This window comes from Ursus arctos, chromosome X (assembly GCF_023065955.2).
Source record: "Ursus arctos isolate Adak ecotype North America chromosome X, UrsArc2.0, whole genome shotgun sequence".
Classification (NCBI taxonomy): Eukaryota; Metazoa; Chordata; class Mammalia; order Carnivora; family Ursidae; genus Ursus; species Ursus arctos.
In genome coordinates this window covers 77,723,489-77,742,546 of record NC_079873.1, presented here as the reverse complement: position 1 = coordinate 77,742,546, position 19,058 = coordinate 77,723,489, and the positions used below count along the sequence as shown (strand labels likewise).

Genomic DNA, 19,058 nt, shown 5'->3' with positions numbered 1-19,058 from the left:
TCCCATGTGGGTAGTGGCTACGGCATTGCATAGTGCTGCTATAAACCAGCTCCTTTATCTTTTTACAAGGGAAAATAAGACCCATATGTCACACAGTGAATTGATTACAGAGCCATCACTCAAACCCAACTTCCCAGTGTTCAGGCCAGAAAGTCTTTACCGTGGACGCCGCGTATGCACAATCCCTTTCTCCACACACACACACACACACACACACACACACACACATGCCCCTATTCTCCACTCTTTCTCCCATTTCTGAGCCACCCCTGAGCTTGGAACTCCCTGCATCCTTTCTCACTTTCCTAGATCTTCATGTCATCACCCCTTCTAGGGTTCTCTCTTTTCTTCCATTTTTTTCTTCGGGTCCCCTAGGACTGCCCAGGCCCTAGAGGGAAAAAGGCACAAAGAGGAATCATATACCGCTGGAGGGTTGTTTGTTTTGCATTTAACACAAGGCCAAGTGGTTATTTTGGCAGGTTACCCCATGCTTTATATTTTCAGCGCTCAATGCTGTATATTTAATTCCTTTTGCACTAGGTTAGGAGACAGGGAACCTGGGAATGAGTTTCACTTCTGCTGTTAATTGAGGGATCTTGATCAAATTATTTATTCTCTCTAGACTTCAGGTTACCTCAGCTCGCGTACGCGCGTGTGCAATGAATTAAATAACTAGATTAGATACAAATATAAGCCTGTTTCTAGTTCTAAAATCCTCTGCATTTTGTATCCCTCTCTTAGTTTTTGCTCAGAGAGTTCATCACCCATTATGGTGACTCACATTTAACTATGTAGCTTTGATTTTCCACTTCCTACCAATCTTGCTGGCAGGCTCAGACTTCTTGCTATCTCTGGCATAGACTTCTATGAACTATGTTTTTTAAAGATTTTATTTATTTATTTGAGAGAGCGAAAGAGAGAGTACAAGCAGGGGGAAGTGGAGGGGCAGAGGGAGAGGGAGAAGCGGACTCCCCACTGAGCACAGAGCCCAACACGGGGCTGCATCCCAGGACCCTGGGATCATGACCTGAGCTGAAGGCAGATGCTCAATCGTGTCACCCAGCTGCCCCCACTACTTTTTTTTAAATAAAGATTTATTGATTTATTTGAGAGAGAGAGAGCATGCAGGGGGGCAGTGCAGAGGGAGAGAGAGAGAGAGAGAGAGAAGTTCTAGCAGTCTCCAAGCTGAGCAGGAAGCTGGCCTCGGGGCTGAGGGCTCGATCTCAGGATTCCGAGATCACGACCTGAGCCAAAACCAAGAGTCGGGCACTTAACTGACTGCATCACCCAGGCACCCCTAGGCACTATTTTTTAAAATAAAAAATAAATTACTCAAAAAACATTCTTACTCCTCCTTTTGCCAGGTCTTCTACTTCACTTTCCACCCATAATGGAAGAAATGATAGTGAAGGTGGGAAATGGAATTCCTTACTCCCAGCTGTCACTGTGTCCACCTTGCCTGCAGTTGGCAATGGTCTGACACAGAAGCAAAGAACTCTTGGATCCTGAAATATTTCTGCTCTCTCTAAAGAAACTTCTCTCTCTGTCTTCTGAACTCTTGAGGTGTCTGTGGCTGTCACCTCTCTGTTTTGATTGGGATCAAAGAATCTCTGAAAGCCACTCAACTCTGGAAATGGTGCCTGAGCAAAGGATGCAGGAAGAAATGGATGAGTGAAGCCTGGTAATAACCCAAATCCGTAGTTAGCATTTACTGAGCTCCTACTGTGCCCCGACTATTGTATTAATCACTCCCCATGCAGTATAGACAAGTTAAATCACATGTCTATCTAAGATCACAGAGCTAGAAAGTGGTGAAGCTAGAATTTGAGCCCAAGGAGTCTGACTCCAGTATCACTTTATTTTTTTTTAAAGATTTTATCGATTTATCTGACAGAGAGAGAGAGAGAGAGAGATCATGAGCAAGGGGGAAGGGCAGAGGGAGAAGCAGTTCCCCCGCTCAGAAGGGAACCTGACACGGGACTTGATCCCAGGATCCTGGGATCACGACCCGAGCCGAAGGCAGACACCTAACTACTGAGCCAGCCAGGCGCCCTCCAATATCACTTTAAATCACTATGCTTATGCTGCTGGAGGTGTGTGAGTGGTCCATATCTAGGGACTCTGAACACAACCGTGCCCTAGGCTAAAGGCTCTCTACTTGTGGGGGCTGAGATGGTTCTGATCCATCCTGGGGCCAACAGTATATATTAAGGGCATCCCAGTGCCCTAGAGTCCTGCTCAGTTACAAACTAGTACCTCAAACCTTGGGCCAGAGCTGCATTGGTTGGTCTCCAAGGCAATGGGGCAATGGGTTCCAAATTCCCCTTTTGCTGGTGCAGAAACAGAGCCAGGGATAGATAAAAGCAGTCTTAAGAGCTCAAATGAGTCCAGAGCAATGATAGGTTAATTTGAAAAGAGACTCGCAATCTAAAAACAGGAAAATGCGTGTCAGGGCGTAATTAAAGAGGCAGGCCCATCTGGAATGGTTTAGTCCTTTTCAGATGGGTATTGTTATAGATGTTAAATTTATTCTTTGTTTCTTTAGAAATCCATTTATTCATTTTTGCCATCTTTTAGTTGAAATAGTTCAAATGCTCCCAGTCTAGGAGTTGGCAAATGTTTTCTGTAAAGGGCTAGGTAGTACATATTTTAGGCTTTGCAGGCCCTATGGTCTCTGTCACAGGTACTCACTGCTTCCACTGAATTATGAAAGCAACCATAAACAATATAAAAATAAGTAGGCGGGGCTAAGTTCCAATACCACTTTATTTATGGACACTGAAATTGGAATTTCCTGTAATTGTCACACCATGAAATACCATTCTTCTTTTGATTTTTGCAACCATTTAAATACGTGAAAACAGGGGCGCCTGTGTGGCTAAATTTGTTAGATGTCTGCCTTCAGCTCGGGTCATGATCCCAGGGTCTTGGGATGGAGCCCCGCATTGGGCTCCCTGCTTGGCAGGGAACCCACTTCTCCCTCTCCTTCTGCCTGCTGCTCCCCCTGCTTGTGCTCTCTCTCTCTGTCTAATAAATAAATAAAATCTTAAAAAAATAGACGTGAAAACAAACAAAAAAGTAAAAACTGTTCTTAATTTGTAGGCTGTACAAAATAAAAGGTGAGCTAGATTTGGCCCACGGGCCTTGACTTGCTGACCCTGGTCATTAGCATCTAATGAAAGCATGTCTTGAGGTGCTAACACTCTCTGAACGTATGCTAGAAACTAGAAGGATTGTACTCATTTAAAATGAAAACGGATAAACACAAAATAGCCAAAATGGTGACACTATTTCCTTTCCCTTACCTATTCCTTCCCGTACCCAAATTTTACTTGATTCTTTGCTTGTGTTTTTCTTCCTCCAGGCTACTTGGTTGGGGCTGAATGTTTTCCTGTTTGTGCATGCCTTCCTGTCATATGAGAAAGCCGACAAGTACTACTATACAAGAGAAATCCTGGGGGTGAGTATCAGAGTTGCCATATGGAGAATCTCTGTTTTTTTGTTTTTTGTGACCTTGGCTCCTTTGAGATTGAATGCCCTGATTTCCTCTAGGGTTAGCGTGCCCAGAAAAAAAAAAATACAGAATGCCCAGTTAAAATTTTTTTTTAGAGATTTTATTTATTTATTTGAGAATAGAGACTGAGAAAGAAAGAGAGAGAGAGCCTAAGCCGGGTGGGGAGCAGAGGGAGAGGGAGAAGCAGACTCTCCGAGGAGGAGGGAGACCAAGGGTTGGCAAGAAGGCTTGATCCCGGGACTCCAGGATGACGACCTGAGCTGAAGGCAGACACTTAAAGGACTGAGCCACCCAGGCGCCCCCCTACCTGGTTAGATTTGAATTCCAGAAAAATAAATCAATTTTTTGGTATATTTTGAATATTGCATGGGACATAGGTATGTTAAAAAATTACTCACTTTTTAAAATCTGAAGTTCACATTTAGCTGGGCAACTGGTATTTTTGTTCACTGGATCTGACAGCCCTATCTAGGGCACACTCCCCAGATCCAATGATAAAAACACACAGTAAAGAAAACTATTAAGCAGTCATTTTCAAATGACTCAAGTACTCCTTTAGGGTGTGAGGGGAAAGCTGACTGGGTAGGGCTCCTGCCCCTGCTCCTACTTCAACCAAAGCAGCCTTTACCTGTCTTTTTTTTTTAGCTAATTAATTTATTTTTGTGTGTGTGTGAGAGAGAGAGCGCACACGGAACGCACACCGCATGGGTGGGGGGGAGGGGCAGAGGCAGAGGGAGAAGCAGTCTCCCCACTGAGCAGGGAGCTTGACATGGGACTCCATCCCAGGACCCTGGGATCATGACCCGAGCTGAAGGCAGATGCTAAACCCACTGAGCCACCCAGTTGCCCCTCAGCCTTTACCTGTCTTATGGACTCCTGCTTATGATTTCCAGAAAGAGTTTGGTTTACAACAAATTAACAAGCAACTTGAAAGCCACCGCTGTGGACTGATCTCACAGAAAAACACCTCTCTATCAAACAAGCGAGATACTTAGGGGGTCTGAGGGGTGAGTGGCGCTGCAGAGCTGCCCCTAAGGAAAGGCAGGTGTTGGGTGAAAATAACAGGATGGAGAAGGCTGTGGAAGGGGTAGGTAAAGAACAGAAGAGGGAGGGTGGGGGGTGGATAGGGCACATCGGTGTGGAGGTGACCAGAGAGAAGCATGGAGGTGAGAATGATCTCTCTCAGGCTCATTAGTCTGGCCACTATCTGATTAGAAAAGCAAATTTGACTGCTAACTCTAGTGAGTTTTCCAGTAGCAGGTAAGGGATTTGGTTAAATCACTCATCTTGATTAGATCATTGGCTTTCCACAAAGACCCATCCAATGTACATGTTCAAAGATAGCTTGTCCTTTTAAAAAATCCTTCTTTTCTCTCTATAATCAAAGGATCCATATTGAGATCACAACCAGTTTGAACGTTCTGTTCATGGCTTATTTCACCCTGCTGTTTTCCATTTTAAATGTAGTCCTTGATCCTTCTTTGGAAACTATAACTCCAAAGGAAGTATTAATTTATTTTAAAAATAGCTTTTTAGTAAGAGAATGATGCAATAAATGTGACTAGTTATTAAGATCCTAATTGCTTTATGACCAAAAAGTCAGCAGCAGAAAAATGAATCATGCTGATATCCTGTGGACATTTCATTCACTTCATTTTTTAAAAGTCTTCTCTATTAAAAACATTTAATGATAAATAATGCTACCTTCCGTGACATCAAATGATACAGAAGTGTATAAGTAAAACTGTGAAAATTGCCCTTCCATCGCGTTCCCCAGAGATAACCACTGTTAATAGTTTGTGTATGTGTCTGCGTCATGCACTGATACAAGGTCGCGAAAGCATCAGACATACAGGTTTTGTTTCTGAGGTGGGTACCGTTCTTACTCACTTTTTAATTTCCGGTATACAGTAAACTTTGCTCTTTTTTTGGTGTATGTACCATTCTATGAATTTGGATAAACACGTACAGTAGCAAAGCGGTTTTGTTTTGTTTTGTTATGCTTGTTTGTTTTTTTGAGTTTTTTTGTTTGTTTGTTTTAACCAAAAAAGGGATCACATCATAGATATTGGCTGGAAATCGCTTCTTACGCTTAATGTATTTCAGGGAGCTTTCCTTGTGAGTACGTAACCACTGAGGTGCTGGAACTAGCTCATACCAGCTTGCAGTAGCCACTTATGTGAATCTCTTCCCAGCCCTATATTCAACGGTGTTCAATGACATCATATTGGTATCTTGAAATCTGCCACCGTGGGAGTATTGGCAACACGTAAATTGGTAAAGGCTGGAAATCAAGATCTCCTCTTCCCCGAAAGCTAGTTCTTAAACGTTTACCACTCCTACTCTACTGCGTGTAGCTCTCATCCTTTTAAGAACCTGACAGTCCATGGCATTGATGGGCCATAATTTATTTAATCATTCTGTAGTTATTTCTTGAATTTGTGCTCCCTCTAGGAAAATACAGAGAATTATTTGATTCACTACGAAGCAGAGCAAATAAGTAACAGAAGACGCAGTTTAAATTCAGAGTGAGACATTAATGACAGCAGCAGTTGAATTTGAACATCAGGTGGTGTCGATATTGAAAAGTGCACATGAATTGGGATGTTTTGGTGTGCTGCGATGGGGAAAAAAAAGATTCCCTCTAAAAAGAATTTATCCCATACGGACAGCCCCTCCAGAATATGGAACTGTGAAAGTGTAGTCCTATATTTTCCACTCACTTGCCAATTTTAGCTTTAAGAAACCTCTGTGTCTCGTATAAGCAAGCTGCGCGAACCAATGTGGAAAGGCAGGATCTTTGAGATGAGCAGAGAAAATTTACTCAGAAATGGAACAGGATGTCTCTCTGAAAAACAGTCGGAGTGTGACTCAGCAGAGGGAGAAAACAACAGGTCATATGGAAGAGCCAGAAATGGAAAACAGTAGGGCAGCTCCTGTTCACTGCACTGCCGAACGTGGTGAGCCATTACAGATGTTAGGCGGATCTTGACTCGGCTCCATGTCACATTGTCCTGGGTTTAGGTGTCTCATGGAAAAAGAGTTTTTGTGCCAAAAAGATTATTAGAAAAATTTAGGGGGAAAAAAGAGAGGAAAAAAAAAGAGAAAGTTGGGGGGGAAAAAAAAGGAGAAATCGTTAACTCTAACCCATATTCTTCCTTCCCCCATGTCACTGCCTGGCACACATGTGAGGCTGGCCAGTCAGCTAACATGCGACACAAATTGCCTGGCTGCCGCCACCACCCCCGTGGCTGTTATGACATTGGCACGCTCCATAGCTTGCAGTCCCAAGTACAGGGAGCTGACTCAGAGACCAGTTGCACAGAGTCGAGGAGAGCAGTCGGACTTGACTATCATGGAGTTGAACGTGTTCTGTCCAGCTTATACCTTAAATCAAGCCGGTTTGGGGGCTAAATACTTCCTTGAAGCACTGATTCCTTGTCTCCTTTTCTGGCAACTTCTACTGCTGGATCCGACTGATCTTGGTGTATGCTGCCTGGCCACCCAAGGAAATCAGTTTGAAATTCTGTTCTCAGAAGCTCTCCTTTCTCAAATCTTTGCCTGAGTTTAAAATGTTTGCTCTGAGGGGTTCACTAGTTCTGCCTAAGCTGTATTAAATCATTAAAGGCATCTTAAATATAAATGGTTAAATTTTTTTGTTTGTTTACATGATTATTACATGCTGATAATGGCAACATTAGAAAATACAGAAAAGAGAAAAAATAGTCACCATCTGCAATTATACTTCTAAATATATAAGCTTTATTTAAAATGCAAATAAAAACATAGTCTTCAAGATTGTTTTACAAATGACAAACAATAAAATAATAATTGAGTGTATTTTTAAAAAGATTTTATTTATATGAGAGAGAGAGAGCACGTGTGCATGAGCAGGGGAAGGGGCAAAGGGAGAGGGAGAAACAGACTCCCTCCTGAGCAGGAAGCTTGCTCAGGACCTTGGGATCATGACCGGAACTGAAGGCAGACGCTTAACCAACTGAGCCACCCAGGCACCCCAATAATTGAGTGTATTAAGCAAAAATACTCGTTGCAAAGTATTACATCGATAGAATGTATTTGTTAATGTGAAATTATTGAATCCTATTCTCTTTTGTATTGTTAGATGTATAGTCAAATATTTCCAAGCCACTTGTCATGAGAATTTTTCAATTCACTGTTAAGTTCAGCACATGTTTTGTCATTTTGCAAACAGAGAGCCTGGACCTAGTGTGCTGGCTATTGAGAAAGGGGTGAGGAAGATGCTGCCCTGCCCATTTCCAGGTCTCAGACAAGTGGACTGGGAGGTGCTCACCTCCTAGATGATGAGATGAAGCAGCTGATGGTCTCTTCTCTCCTCTGCTCTAGTCGGCATTGGCCTGGGCCCGAGCCTCTGCTCGCTGCCTGAATTTTAACAGCATGCTGATCCTGCTTCCTGTGTGTCGAAATCTGCTGTCCTTCCTGAGGGGCACCTGCTCAGTGAGTCCCAACCACTCCTAGGTCAACTTTCACATTGAAGACAAGAGACCCTGAACTCCTCGGTGGGACAACCCAATACCTTCAAACCCCTAAGAATGGAAGCCAGGGTTCTTCTTTGGTAGCCCAGGGGGTAGGCAAGGGTGGGTGGGTATTGGTATGCTTTGTTTAAGACATGTTGGTTATGGGTTACTGCATTTTATAAACTGCCTGGAGATACCTGACCTTGATCACTTTCCATTTGTAGTTTTGCAGGTGCACCCTGAGAAAGCAACTGGACCACAACCTCACCTTCCACAAGCTGGTAGCATATATGATCTGCCTACACACAGGTAAATCAGACAGACCACAAAACTGCAAGCTCGTGAGCATTCGGAGTATAGTTTCGTTCATCTCTTCATTTAGACGTTCAGAAAGCATTTATTGAACACCTGGCACTATTTGCCAGGCACTGTTGTAGGTCTAATTTCTTTCTTTCTTTCTTTCTTTTTTTAAGATTTTATTTATTTATTTGGCAGAGACAGTGAGAGAGCATGAGCAGGGGGAGTGGCAGAGGGAGAGGGAGAAGCAGGCTCCCCACTGAGCAGGCTGAGCAGGGAGTGGATGCGGGGCTCAATCCCAGGACCCTGGGATCATGACCTGAGCCAAAGGCAGATGCTTGACTGAGCCACCCAGGTGCCCCTATAGGCCTATTTTCATGGAACTTGTATTTGATTCTTTTGGGAACAGAATGAGAATAAAAAAGATCTTGGTTCTCTCTGCAATCAAGATTTATCGGGGACCTTCTGTGGATTCAGCATTCTGGAGACACTATCTATAGGATTCTCCTTTGCTAGTGGGGCATGCCTGCAGTGATGTTTCTGAGACAACTTTCAATTCCCTGTCATCTTTCCATTTAGCTATTCACATCATTGCACACCTGTTCAACTTTGAACACTACAGCAAGAGCCGACAGGCCACAGACGGATCCCTTGCCTCCGTTCTCTCCATCCTATCTCATCAAGAGAAAGGGAAAGAGTCTTGGCTAAATCCTATCTCATCCCCAAACATGGTGAGTTGACTCAATGGCGAAGTATCTGCGATCTGGTCATGAGTATGGAAGGGCATGGTATGTTTGGCACCCGTTGAATCAGGCTGAAATTTCTCCTTTTGTAGACAGTGGAGTATGTGACATTTACCAGCATTGCTGGTCTCACTGGAGTGATCATCACAATAGCTCTGGTTCTCATGGTGACTTCAGCTGTGGAGTTTATCCGGAGGAGTTATTTTGAGGTCTTCTGGTACACGCACCATGTTTTCATCATCTACTTCATTGGTTTAGGGATTCATGGCATTGGGTAAGGTCCCTGAACCCTCATTCTCATGCCCCGGCCCCTGACCTTGCATAATTCTTTGCCCCAAACTGTCCTTCTTTGTCTGTCTCAGTGGAATTGTCCGGGGTCAAACAGAAGAGAGCCTGAATGCGAGTCATCCTCACAGGTGTGCAGAATCTTTCAAACAGTGGGATGTTCATGACTCCCACTGCAAGCACCCCCAATTTGAAGGGCTCCCCGCTGAGGTAAGAACCCCAGAGATGAGGATAGACTCTTGTTAGGAGCTATTATTGTTGTTTTTATTACTCTTATTATTGTTACTGTTATTAGTTCAGCACTGAGCAGAGTCCAATGGAGGATATATTCACAAGGCTCCTACCATCAAGGAGCTCCAATATCACTGGAAACAGGCTAGGGAATTACCATTAGCAGGGGATCCTGAAGAGGAAGGACTAATGGTTATTGCAGGTTGTGAGACCCTGTCCGAAAGTAATAATGATACCTCACATTATTCATAGTGTTTACCACAGGACAGGTTTGCTGTGTAATATGGACTATCTCATTTATACATAGCAATAATTGATGAGGTAGGTATTTTTTGGGGGTCTCCATTGTGACACAATAGGACGAGGATTCAAAGAGATTCAACTGTCTAGCTCTCACAGTAAGTAACTAGTGGAACTGGAATTCAAGCCCAGGCTTTTCAGATTCCAAAGATTGTGCTCCTCACCACTGAAACCCAGTCAATCTTCTTGGGGGGGTAAGCATTCTTTTCCCCCCAGCTTTATTGAAGTACAATTGACAAATAAAATTGTATATATTTGAAGTGTGCAACGTGGGGAGTGATACATGCATACTTTGTGAGATGATCGCCATAATGAGATGAACACATCCATCACCTCACATAGCAAGTTTCAAGTATGCTATACAGTATTACCAACTCTAGTCACCACGCTTTACATTAGATCCCCAGAGCTTATTCATCTTATGACTGAAGTCACATATCGTTTGACTAGCATTTTTCCATCACTCCCCCACCTCCCATCCCAGGCCCTGGTTCCCCACCTTCCTAGTCTCTGAATCTATAAGTTCAACATTTTTTTAACACATTCTTGAAGTCAGCTTTCTTTGGTGTTATAAGAACATGCTTGGAAATTATTATTAAATAGTGGACAGTCAAGAAACTGGGTTCCAGGGAACTCAAGATGTGCCTTGGGATAATTATTGTGAATATCATGATTTACCTTTGCATGCTCATAAAATATGTTAGATGGAGGAATAAATGGGAGGGAAAAGTTGACTTGTGGTGTCTCAAAGTGCTCTGAGGGTGATTAAAGTCTTTAAATCAGTTGCAAAATTGAGAGCAATAGCTTGGTCCTCATCTAAAAGGGGAATAACATCTTTAAAAAATCCCCTAAAGTTGGCATTTCAAATCTGTTGGGAAAAAATATACATCATTCAATAATTTTTTTTGGATAATAGGTTATCCATCCAGGAAGAAAAGCTGAATCTTGATTCTATACTTTACAGTAAAATAAGAATCAGGAATGCATGGATCAAGGATTTAAATGTTAAAGAAAGGAAAAAAATCATAAAAGCAACGTAAGACCACATGGGAATTTTTTTCTAATACTGGAGGATTAACAAAAGTATTCCCTTAATAAGATTTAAAAAGACTTTGAAGTCGGAAAATAAAATAAAATAAATTTGAATAAATATATATTAAAATGTATTGTATGTCAATTTTTAAGTTTTTATTTAAATTCCAGTTAGTAAGCATACAGTGTAATATTAGTTTCAGGTGTACAATATAGTGATTCAACACTTCCATACAACACCTGGTGCTCATCACAAGAGCACTCCTTAATCCCAATCACCTATTCCACCAATTCCCCTGCCCCCCTCCCCTCTGATAACCATCAGTTTGTTTTTATAGTTAAGAATCTGTTTCTTGGTTTGCCTCTCTCTTCTTTTCCCTATGCTTATTTGCTTTGTTTCTTAAATTCTACATATGAGTGAAATCATATGGTATTTGTCTTTCTTTGACTTATTTCCCTTAGTATAATGCTCTCTAGCTCCATCCATGTCATTGCAAATGGCAAGATTTCATTCTTTTTTATGGCTAAATAATATTCCAATATATATATATAGGATATATATATGTGATATATATCCTATATATATATATATATATATATATACATATATATATATATATATATATATATATACATATATATATATATCACATCTTCTTTGACCATTCATCGGTAGATGGACATTTGGGCTCTTTCCATAATTTGGCTATTGTGGATAATGCTGTTATAAACATCGGGGTGCATGTGCCCCTTCGAATGAGTATTTCTGTATCCTTTGGGTAAATACTTCAGTAGTGTAATTGCTGGATCATAGGGTAGTTCTATTTTTAACTTTTTGAGGAAGCTCCATACTGTTTTCCAGAGTGGCTGCACCAGTTTGTATTCCCACCAACTGTGCAAGAGGGGTCCCCTTTCTCTGCATCCTTGTCAATGTCTGTTGTTTGTTTCCTGTGCTGTTAATTTTAGCCATTCTGACTAGTCTAAGGTGATATCTCATTGTAGTTTTGATTTGCATTTCCCTGATGATGAGTGATGTTGAGCATCTTTTCATGTGTCTGTTGGCCATCTGTATGTCTTTGGCAAAATGTCTATTCATATCTTCTGCCTATTTTTTAACTGGATCATTTGGTTTTTGCGTGTTGAGTTTGATGAGTTCTTAATATACTTTGGATACTAACCCTTCATCAGATATGTCATTTGCAAATATCTTCTCCCAATCTGGAGGTTGCCTTTTAGTTTTGATGATTGTTTGCTGTGCAGAAGCTTTTTATTTTGATGTACTCCCAATAGTTTACTTTTACTTTTATTTCCCTTACTTCAGAAGACATATCTAGAGAAATGTTGCTATAGCCGATGTCAGAGAAATTACTGCCTGTACTCTATTCTAGGATCTGTATGGTTTCATTTAGGTCTTTAATCCATTTTTGAGTTTATTTCTGTGGATGGCATAAGAAAATGGTCCAGTTTCATTCTTTTGCATGATGTTGTCCAGTTTTCCCAACACCATTTGTTGAAGAGACTGTCTTTTTCCTGTTGGATATTCTTTCCTCCCTTGTTGAAGATTAATTGATGATACAGTTATGGGTTCATTTCTGGGTTTTAAAATTCTTTTTTTCTTTAAAGATTTTATTTATTTGTTTGGCAGAGAGACACAGCCAGCAAGAGAGGGAACACAAGCAGGGGGAGTAGGAGAGGAAGAAGCAGGCTCCCAGCGGAGGAGCCTGATGTGGGGCTCGATCCCAGAATGCTGGGATCAAGCCCCGAGCCGAAGGCAGACGCTTAACGACTGAGCCACCCAGGCGCCCCTGGGTTTTAAAGTTCTGTTCCAGGGGTGCCTGGGTGGCTCAGCTGTTAAGCGTCTGCCTTTGGCTCAGGACATGATCCCAGGGTCCTGGGATCAAGCCCTGTATCAGGCTCCCTGCTTGGCAGGAAGCCTGCTTCTTCCTCTCACACTTCCCTTGCTTGTGTTTCCTCTCTTGCTGTCTCTTTCTGTCAAATAAATAAATAAAATCTTTAAAAAAATAAATAAAATAAAATAAAATTCTGTTCCATTGATCTATGTGTCTATTTTTGTGCCAGTACCATACTGTTTTGATTACTACAGCTTTGTAATATAACTTGAAATCCGGAATTGTAATACCTCCAGTTTTGTTTTTCTTCAAGATTGCTTTGGCCATTTGGGGTCTTCTGTGGTTCCACATAAATTTTAGGGTTGTTCTATTTCCGTGAAAAATGCTGTTGGTATTTTGATAAGGATTGCATTAAATCTGCAGATTTCTATGGGTCCTACACACATTTTAACAGTATTTGTCTTCCAATCCATGAGCATGGAATGTCTTTCCATTTCTTTGTGTCATCTTCAATTTCTTTCATCAATGCTTTATGGTTTTCAGAGTATAGGTCTTTCACCTCTTTGGTTAACTTTATTCTTAGTTATTTTATAATTTTTGGTGTAATAGTAAATGGTGTTGCTTTCTTAATTTCTCTTTCTGCTGCTTCACTGAAACATTTGTTTTTAAAAAGCTCTATGGTATAACATTTTTGTCAATTTTTTTTACGTGATCATTTTTAATGACCTTGAGGGCATTATGCAATGTGAAATAAGTCAGACAGAAAAAGACAAATACTGTATGATCTCACTGTCTGTGGAATCTTACTTTAATGAACCTAACTCGTAAATACAGAGAACAGATTGATGGTTTCCAGAGGCAGGGGGTGGGGCAGTGTACAGAATGAGTGAAGGTGGTCGAAAGGTACAAACTTCCAGTTATAAATAAATAAGTCATGGGTATTCATGTATAGCATGGTGACTGTAGTTAATAATACCGTATTGCATATTTGAAATTTGTTGGGACTGTAGTTAATAATATTGTATTGCATATTTGAAACTTGATAAAAGAGTAGATATTAAAAGTTCTCAGCACAAGAAAAAAATTTTTGCAACAATGTATGGTGATGGATATTAACTATACCTATTGCGATCATTTTGCAATATATAAAATATTGAATCATTATGGTGTACAACTGAAACTAATGTAATGATACATGTCAATTATATCTCAATATAAAAAATGAAATAAAAATTAAAATTAAAAAAAGACAGTTGGGTATTGGCAAAAAAAATCTGTGTGGTATACCATTTTGGTCATTTTTTTCCTTAGTAAATATTAGGGCCATTTCTATATTTGTATACTTTGTGCTCACCTTAATTAGATCTTTATGCTCCATTTCCTAGAAGTGAAATTTCTGGGTCAAATAGAAGGAATGTTTTTAAGGCTGTTGGGATGTATTGCCAAATTGCTGTCTGGGAAGATCCTACTAATTGGTCCCTCCACTGGCTGCACATGTGAATGTGCCCATCTCCCTTCATCCCAGTTAATGGTGGGCATTATTGTTTAATGTTGTTTTCCAATCTGAGAGGCTAAAATGCTATTTTGGTTTAATATTCATTTCTCTGATAACTTCTGAGGTCAAAAAAATTTTTTGCCACATTGTCATTAGCCATTTCTTAAATATATTTGTGTGTGTGTGTGTTTTCTCTGAAGACATGGGGAATTTTTTTTCAAATAAGGAGTAGCATCAAATTGTATAATACCCACTCTCAAGTTCCCCCCGCATCTCGACCCCTTTCCTCCCTGGAGATAACCAAGGAAGTTATTTGCCTGAAACAGCATAAGAAACCTCATTCCACACAGTTCCGATGTTTCAGCTGAAGCAATTGTGCAAGAAAGGACATGACTTGGCATTGCTAAGAAATACATTTTTAGTAGCTCCTGTGCATATGGAAGCAACCTGCTAACTTTGAGAGGATCTCAGGGATAGAAAGGCTGCTTTTAAAAAAATGTAGAGAAGGTAAAAAGTATATTACTATGTTTGGTGTTTTGAACACGTGAGAAAAGAGGTGATGGATAAATACAAAGTTTTATGTAGTGTTACCAATAGTGTCAGCCAGGCGCTTTACCTTCTTTGTTTGTTTTTTAATTATCTGCTTCTCTCTTGGTTTTTCAGATTGGAAAAATTGTACTGGAAGACTGTCTTGGAGTCTTAAAATTCAAATTTATATATAATTTAAATATATATATAATATACATTATATGTATAATTACCACATATTTTATTTCTGCGCTTTTCTTTTGCTTCCTCGTGAGACTTGTAAAACTTCAGGAAATGATCTGCCTTATGAGTAACAGATTAGCAAACAAAACCATTATAATTTATTCCTTTCCATTTCCGCCTGTAAGATTTGGTGACATTAGTGGCTTAATAATGATACACATCAGAGAACTTGATAAATACTATTGAATGAAGAAATGAACTGCTACACATATAAATCCTCAACAGGAGATTAATATGTAACCTCATTCTTTATTCTTTCTCTGGGCAGTCTTGGAAGTGGATCCTTGCACCGGTGGTTCTTTATATCTTTGAAAGGATTCTCCGATTTTACCGCTCGCAGCAGAAGGTTGTGATTACTAAGGTACAAAATACGCACTTTCCGGGGAGCCTGGCTGACTCAGTGGGAGGAGCGCGTGACTCTTGATCTTGGGGTCATGAGTTCAAGTTGCACATCGGGTGTAAAGATTACTTAAAAAAAACTTTGAAAAAAAAATGCACTTGGGGCCCCTGGGTGGCGCAGTCAGTTAAGTGTTTGACTCCTGGTTTCGGCTCAGGTCCTGATCTCAGGGTTGTGGGATGGAGGCCCACGTCGGGTTCTGCACTCATTGTGGAGTCTGCTTGAGGACTGTCTCCCTCTCCCCTCCCCCTAAAATAAATAAATAAATCTTTAAAAATGTTTTTAAAAAATAGAATATTCACCTTCCTCTAGCTGTGATAAGAGTTCTTTTCTTCTTTTTTTTTTTTTTTAAAGATTTTATTTATTTATTTGACAGAGATAGAGACAGCCAGCTAGAGAGGGAACACAAGCAGGGGGAGTGGGAGAGGAAGAAGCAGGCTCATAGCGGAGGAGCCTGATGTGGGGCTCGATCCCGGAACGCCGGGATCACGCCCTGAGCCGAAGGCAGGCGCTTAACTGCTGTGCCACCCAGGCGCCCCAAGAGTTCTTTTCTTCTTGATTATAGAAATAGACTGCCATGTTGTCACCCTGAAGGGAATAAAAAGGAACTGGGGGCAACATCCCCCAGTGCTGGACAGAACTATGGGGAAAAGGGTTTGGCAGAAATCATCAGCATGGGTCTTCGTCAGAGGCTGCAAACAGGTGGCCTGGGTGAGCCCACAGACACCCTTTGGTTGGCCCGCACACTGATTGTTTGGAAAGTTGAATTGGTTGCTGTCGTTTAAACATCTGGAGGGAGGCTTTCACAGTAAAAGAAAAAATGGCCCTTTGGTCTTCTAAAGAATCAGGCGACCCGATAAGGCTGAGTTGCGGTTCCATAGTGCGTCCACTGTCTGGCCAAAGTCACTGCTGCCCCCTTTAGAAAGGACTTCTGCTCGCAGTTCACCACCATCTCTTTACTGATTTATTTCATCTGCCTGCCCCTGTCTCCATCTGAGTTCGCCCCCTTTGGCATCTGTGCTTCATTCATAGGTTGTCATGCACCCATCCAAAGTTCTGGAATTGCAGATGAACAAGCGTGGCTTCAGCATGGAAGTGGGGCAGTATATTTTTGTTAACTGTCCCTCGATCTCTTACTTGGAGTGGCATCCCTTTACTCTGACCTCTGCTCCAGAGGAAGACTTCTTCTCCATTCATATCAGAGCAGCGGGGGACTGGACAGAAAATCTTATCAGGGCTTTTGAGCAACAGCAGTCACCAATTCCCAGGTGGGTCCTGGAGAGCAGCCGACACCCAGTGCAGATGTAGACAGGCAGAGAAGAGAAAGCAAGTCCTCGTTGAACCTGAAGTCTGGTGCAATAGAATATGATGAAAATAAACAGGCACTACATGAGCCATGGGAACAGCTCTGTCTTGGGAGGGATGTTTGAGGTTGGGGGTGGAGGTGAGACTTCGCTTGCCTATTGTCTTCTGTCTGCTGCCAGGATTGAGGTGGATGGTCCCTTTGGCACTGTCAGTGAAGATGTCTTCCAGTATGAAGTGGCTGTGTTGGTCGGAGCAGGAATTGGGGTCACCCCCTTTGCTTCCGTCTTAAAATCCATCTGGTACAAATTTCGGCATGCAGATCACAACCTTAAAACACAAACGGTAACTCCCTCATACCTCTTTTCATCTGCTCTGGGCCTTACAGGTCCATTGCCTTCATGGCTTAAACTCTTTACAACTGATAAAAAAGATAACCGTCGCTGGAGCTATGAAAGCGCATGGTCTCTTCTCTCTGCCAAGGCATCCGTTTCTACAGATTCCTCATAACAACAGGGTCTTCATTTTCAATTTGGAGTTTAAAATCCCCTTGAACCGAAGATGACTTTGGAAGTCTTTTTCCTTAAGGGAAGCCGTAAGAACTCTGGACGTTCACACTGCTCTGTACAACTGACTTTTCAGGCCACCCGTAGACTTGACCAACAAATATAGAGTATATAGAATAGCCATGTCACCACAATGGACATCTTAAAGACACTTTGATAAGGTTATGTTCTCTCTTGCTGATTCCAGATCTATTTCTACTGGATCTGCAGGGAGACAGGTGCCTTTGCCTGGTTCAATGACCTGTTGGCTTCTCTGGAACGTGAGATGGAGGAATTAGGCAAAGTGGATTTTCTCAACTACCGTCTCTTTCTCACTGGATGGGACAGCAACATTGTGAGTTCAAACAACACACTAATTCCCATGTTAGATGCAAGATCAATGTCAGGCAAGGTCGTGCATGCTGATTGGAAATAATTATTTCTTATGATTTCTTACCTGCCTCACCCCCACCCCCAAGTTTAAAAGTGGCTGAAGTAAGAGACAGTTGTCCAGACCTGCTTTTTCTAACTCTGATTTCTTTGCCTTCAGGCCGGTCATGCCACATTAAACTTTGACAAGGCCACTGACATCCTGACAGGTCTGAAACAGAAAACCTCCTTTGGGAGACCCATGTGGGACAATGAGTTTTCAACAATAGCTAATGCCCACCCCAGGTAAGTGTATTCTCTTCTAGTTAGTTGAGTTTGCAGAGTTAAGGTTTAGGAAAAATACTGCAGCATATTGAACACTCTTGGGAAAAAGGGCTCTGGGGCAGAAACTATTTGCAGCATTCTCAGATTCTCGCTTCAAGCTGAACAAAATTTCGTCTGGGGTTTTAGCCAAATAAGGGTTATGACCTTGTAAAGGATGAGAAGATGTTTTCTGCCCCTACAAGTCCCCATTCAAACAGTGAAGCAAGGGGACTCACTTCCTATCAGTATTACCAAATAAAATAGAAAACTGGAAAAATTCAAATGCATTGTTTTTGGCCTTAATAGTCCCCACTTAAAGTAAGAAAGGGTTGGAGTGTATTATCTAGTTAACTGATGACCGGACTTCTGTCTTTCTGGAAGAGTTTTGAGATATGCTAGAGCACGTAGGAAAACCTGGTGCCGTGAAATCAGCCATTTCAAGGGGAAGGAGATTGAGCTGATCATTAGATAAGTTCCTGGAACAAGTTGGCAGCTGAAGATCAATTCAATTCCACGGACATTATTGGTTACCTTCTATAAGCTCGGCACTCACTAGTCTAGAAGGCTTGGAGGTTGAAAGAGAAATAGAATATGGTTCTTGCCCTCAAGGAGCACATATTTTAATAAGAGGTGCTTACAATCAACTCAAAGGAAAGTCTATGCCCACATGGGGTGAGCCGAAGGCAGATGCTTAACTGACTGAGCCACCCAGGCGCCCCTGTAGCATATTGAATTGTATGATTCCATTTATATGAAATGTTCAGAACAGGCAAATCCAGAGATAAAAAGTAGATTGGATTGTCTAGGGCTGGGAGGAGGTGGTTGGGAGGAAATGAGGAGTGACTGCTAATGTGTATGGGGTTTCTTTTGGGGATGATGAAAATGTTCTTGGATTAGATAGTGGTGCTGGGTGCATAACTTTGTGGCTAACTGTAGCACTAACTGTAGGGGTGCCCAGGTGGCTCTGTAGGTTTAGGGTCTGACTTTTGATTTCGGCTCAGGTCATGATCTCAGGGTCCTGAGATTGAGCCCCGTGTTGGGCTCCACGCTGAGCGGGGAGACTGCTTAAGATTCTCTCTCTCCCTCTCTCCCTCCCTGCTCTCTCTC

General features: G+C 41.7%; 1 protein-coding gene across 1 annotated transcript in view; it reads left to right on the top strand.

Annotated features, from left to right (window-relative positions):
- Positions 1–1,390: 1,390 nt before the first annotated feature.
- Positions 1,391–19,058, top strand: part of NOX1 (NADPH oxidase 1) — a 19,184-nt gene continuing 1,516 nt past the window's right edge. The window contains exons 1-12 of the mRNA XM_057304570.1: positions 1,391–1,411; positions 3,365–3,460; positions 7,880–7,990; positions 8,235–8,319; positions 8,887–9,038; positions 9,143–9,324; positions 9,413–9,545; positions 15,283–15,375; positions 16,444–16,679; positions 16,896–17,058; positions 17,467–17,613; positions 17,809–17,933. Of these exons, the coding sequence (XP_057160553.1) occupies positions 1,391–1,411; positions 3,365–3,460; positions 7,880–7,990; positions 8,235–8,319; positions 8,887–9,038; positions 9,143–9,324; positions 9,413–9,545; positions 15,283–15,375; positions 16,444–16,679; positions 16,896–17,058; positions 17,467–17,613; positions 17,809–17,933 (1,544 nt within the window). The remainder of the gene's footprint in view (positions 1,412–3,364; positions 3,461–7,879; positions 7,991–8,234; positions 8,320–8,886; positions 9,039–9,142; positions 9,325–9,412; positions 9,546–15,282; positions 15,376–16,443; positions 16,680–16,895; positions 17,059–17,466; positions 17,614–17,808; positions 17,934–19,058) is intronic.